The sequence below is a fragment of the Chlorella variabilis genome (assembly GCF_000147415.1).
Source record: "Chlorella variabilis unplaced genomic scaffold CHLNCscaffold_1, whole genome shotgun sequence".
Lineage (NCBI taxonomy): Eukaryota > Viridiplantae > Chlorophyta > Trebouxiophyceae > Chlorellales > Chlorellaceae > Chlorella > Chlorella variabilis.
In genome coordinates this window covers 2,349,867-2,352,863 of record NW_005435087.1, presented here as the reverse complement: position 1 = coordinate 2,352,863, position 2,997 = coordinate 2,349,867, and the positions used below count along the sequence as shown (strand labels likewise).

The window sequence follows — 2,997 nt, the reverse complement described above, 5'->3', positions numbered from 1 at the left end:
GGCCGCTTGCGCGCCCCATCCCCCCTCGATGGGGCCCGCCCACACCGGGGCCTCCCCCCTCCCGCCCACTGCTTTCTCAACGGCCCCGAGCCGGGGCTGCCCTCATTGCATACATAGTGCGCCTTTCCCTGCTTTTCTAGTGACCTAGCGTTCCGCACTGCCGTTTGGCCAGCCCATGCTCCCGTACCGTTGCGTTTCTCCCCAATGCGCCATGCCACTTTGCCAGTCATACACACGTTTCGATGCGTGCCCTGTCAGCTGCTTGCGTTGCATGTCGCCTTGCTCCACCCCTGTTTTATTGCTTTCTCTGCTTTCGCCCGGTTCCCGTCCCGTTTCGGCGGGGAGTCTATGTTGCAAGCTAGTTCTTGCTTTACCAGACTTTAAGCCCACACAAGCAAGGTGGGCTTACCCGTAGTGAGAGCACCTTGCCTGGCCTGCAGCTAATCGAGGCTCCCTCTGGCAACTCGTGCTGCCGCGAACAACTCGCCCATCCTCTTCCGTTTTCTTCTCTTCCTTGCACAGCTGATCGGCGGTGTGTTCAAGACCAATAAGTTCCCATACTGCGACGTGGGCTTCACCCTGCTGGACATCAAGCCCCTGTCTGGCTGCCTGGCCTACCAGGTGCGTGACTGCGCTCGTTCCCACACCTGCTGCACACTGTGTGCAAGCGATGCAATCCTGCGCACCCGTCCCGCCCACAGTTCCACAACATACACATGCCTGTGGCACAGCTCCCCTGACCTATCCTGTTCATCCGGGCGGCCTGCAGAACCGGTCGAACAAAGATTTGATGGGCAGCGCTGTTTTCAAGTACCAGTGCTTCGGCTCCAAGGCCACCCGCACCGTGGGTAAGTCCGCTGGCCTTACCCTGTCATTGAACGAGGGTTCTGCTGGTGGCCTCCCTTTCGACCGCGTGCGTCGCCGCCTGCCCATCCGGATCCCTGGCCACGGTGCCGCGTTGCAGGCATTGTGGCCAGCGGTGTGTACCGCCTGGAGAAGCTGTGGGATGTGGTCATCGAGTTTGAGGCTTGAGGCACGCAGCTCCGGAGGTGGACAATGCTTGCCCGGCGCCGGCTGGATGTTGCTACCCCCATGCACCTGAAGAGACAGGAAGCACTGCGACCCTTGGTTGATTTGCCCCTCCCTATGATGACCTGTGATTTACCCCCCCCACCCCTGAACATTACCACGACCCCACCCCACCCCCCGTGATCCCCCTGTTGATGTCTTGCACATAGATTCCCCTCCCCTACTAGTACTGTTAAGCAGCCGCCATGAAAGCAGCGCCACCATGTGCATTACACAGGGGGCAGGCATTGTTGATGGTCAGCAACATCTGCTCACGAGCTTCACCCAGCTAGCTGACCTTTGCCCGCCGGCCAGCCTCTGCTGGCGGCACCTCCCAGGCAGGCAGCAGCCAGGTGAGCGGATGGCGGCCACCAAACACATGCCGCACATGGTGCATGGCCGGCAGCATTGCCGGCAGTGGTAGTGCTGCTGGCGTCGCCAGTGCGCTTGACGGCATGGGTGCTTCTGCCGCTGTTGCTGTAGGCGCTGCTGGCGGTGCTGTGGGTGCTGCCTGCTCATCCTGCTGCTGCTGCTGCTGCTGGCTCAGCGTGTCCAGGTAGGTCTGCCCTTGCCGCAGCAGCCCCACTTGGCGCCTGAACAGCAGGCCCACTGACACCAGGGTGGCCCAGCACACTGCAGAGCAGGCGGGTAGGCACGGTGAGGCAAGGCCGAGGCCGCACACTGGCGTGGCCAATGCATGCGGGACCCACCCATTGTAAAATAAGCCCAGCAGGCCAGCCACTGCGGCGCCCACAGCAGCCAGGTCAGGCTGAAGCTGAGCATGCGCAGCACAGGGTTCATGTGGCTCGTGCCCTGCGCTCAGCCGGGCCCATTCAAGAGGTGGGGAGGGGGGTGAGCGACTCAAAACACACCGGGGCGGCCAACTGTCAGGGATCGAGCGACTCGACACACACCAGAGAGGCCAACTGTCAGGGGCCGAGCCACTAAAAACACACTGGGGCGGCCAACTGTCGAGCAACTCAAAACAAGAGGGCGGCTGTCTAACTAGGCAGCAGACACTAGCGAAGCCCACCTGCAGCACCCTGAGCGTGTGCTGCCACAATGCGCGCCTGTCCCTCCACCCCATCAGCAAGCCCAGTGCCAGGCCGTACGCCACGCCCGCCAAAAGCCACGTCAGGAATAGCAGGAAGTTGCGCAGGTTGGCAGCGCCTGTGCAATTATTTATGTACCTGGACGGGCAGAGGCGGCGCTTCATGGGGTGCACGAAAGAAATGCAGGCAGCACACACCTCGCCAGGCCGCCAGATAACAGCAGTCAACAAGCTGCGGCCCCTTGCGCTTCGCACCAGCAGTGGTGGTCCAGCTCCACCACGCAGCAGTTGCAGGACCGGCAGTGGTGTGCCGTCGCTGGTTTGTAGTAGCAGCAGCGGTGACAGTAGCGGCAGCCATCCAGCGCGCCCCGGCGCACCCGCCCCGAGGCGTCGAGTGCGGCCTGCTGCAGGTAGCGCTGCACTGGTCCAGCGGGCCGCAGTACGCAGGCGGCATAGTTGCTGCAGCGCAACCCAGGTGGCAGAGGGGTGGCGTGTCCAGCGGGGGGTGATGGTGCAGTCGAGCAGAGAGGGTCGGACACAGCCGCAGAGGAGGGAGGGTGCAGTAGGCCTCGCTGTCCCGCCAAAGGAAGGAGGCAGCAGGCTGAGCAGCGCAGACCATCAGAACAGCAGGGCAGCAGCAAACAGGCCTGCCAGCAGGCAGCAGATGTAGAGGGACAGCAGCAACAGCAGCAGGGCTTACAAAAGGATGTTGAAGGCGAGGAGTGCTGCCAGCGGGGTATTCACCAATGGCCGACGCCGCCGGACCAAATTTGTGTGGGGGGGCACCAGGCTGATGCCCAGGACAAAGATGGAACCGACGACCAGAAGCACAATGGGGGGCGATGACATAACCCGCTACCGTTGGGCCAAGTGGGCGA

General features: G+C 62.6%; 2 protein-coding genes across 2 annotated transcripts in view; one reads left to right on the top strand and one right to left on the bottom strand.

Annotated features, from left to right (window-relative positions):
- The window catches only part of CHLNCDRAFT_56589 (hypothetical protein), a gene marked incomplete at its 3' end in the record, with an annotated part of 9,268 nt that extends 8,236 nt beyond the window's left edge, over nucleotides 1–1,032 (top strand). Inside the window, exons 20-22 of the mRNA XM_005852173.1 lie at nucleotides 523–621; nucleotides 770–848; nucleotides 965–1,032. Coding sequence (XP_005852235.1) covers nucleotides 523–621; nucleotides 770–848; nucleotides 965–1,032 — 246 coding nt within the window. The remainder of the gene's footprint in view (nucleotides 1–522; nucleotides 622–769; nucleotides 849–964) is intronic.
- A 325-nt stretch (nucleotides 1,033–1,357) lies between these two features.
- On the bottom strand, nucleotides 1,358–1,869 carry CHLNCDRAFT_133520 (expressed protein; the record flags this gene model as incomplete). Its single annotated transcript, XM_005851841.1, has 2 exons — nucleotides 1,358–1,701; nucleotides 1,779–1,869. The coding sequence occupies 2 exons, from the start codon at nucleotides 1,867–1,869 to the stop codon at nucleotides 1,358–1,360; spliced, it is 435 nt and encodes a 144-aa protein (XP_005851903.1).
- Nucleotides 1,870–2,997: the final 1,128 nt, after the last annotated feature.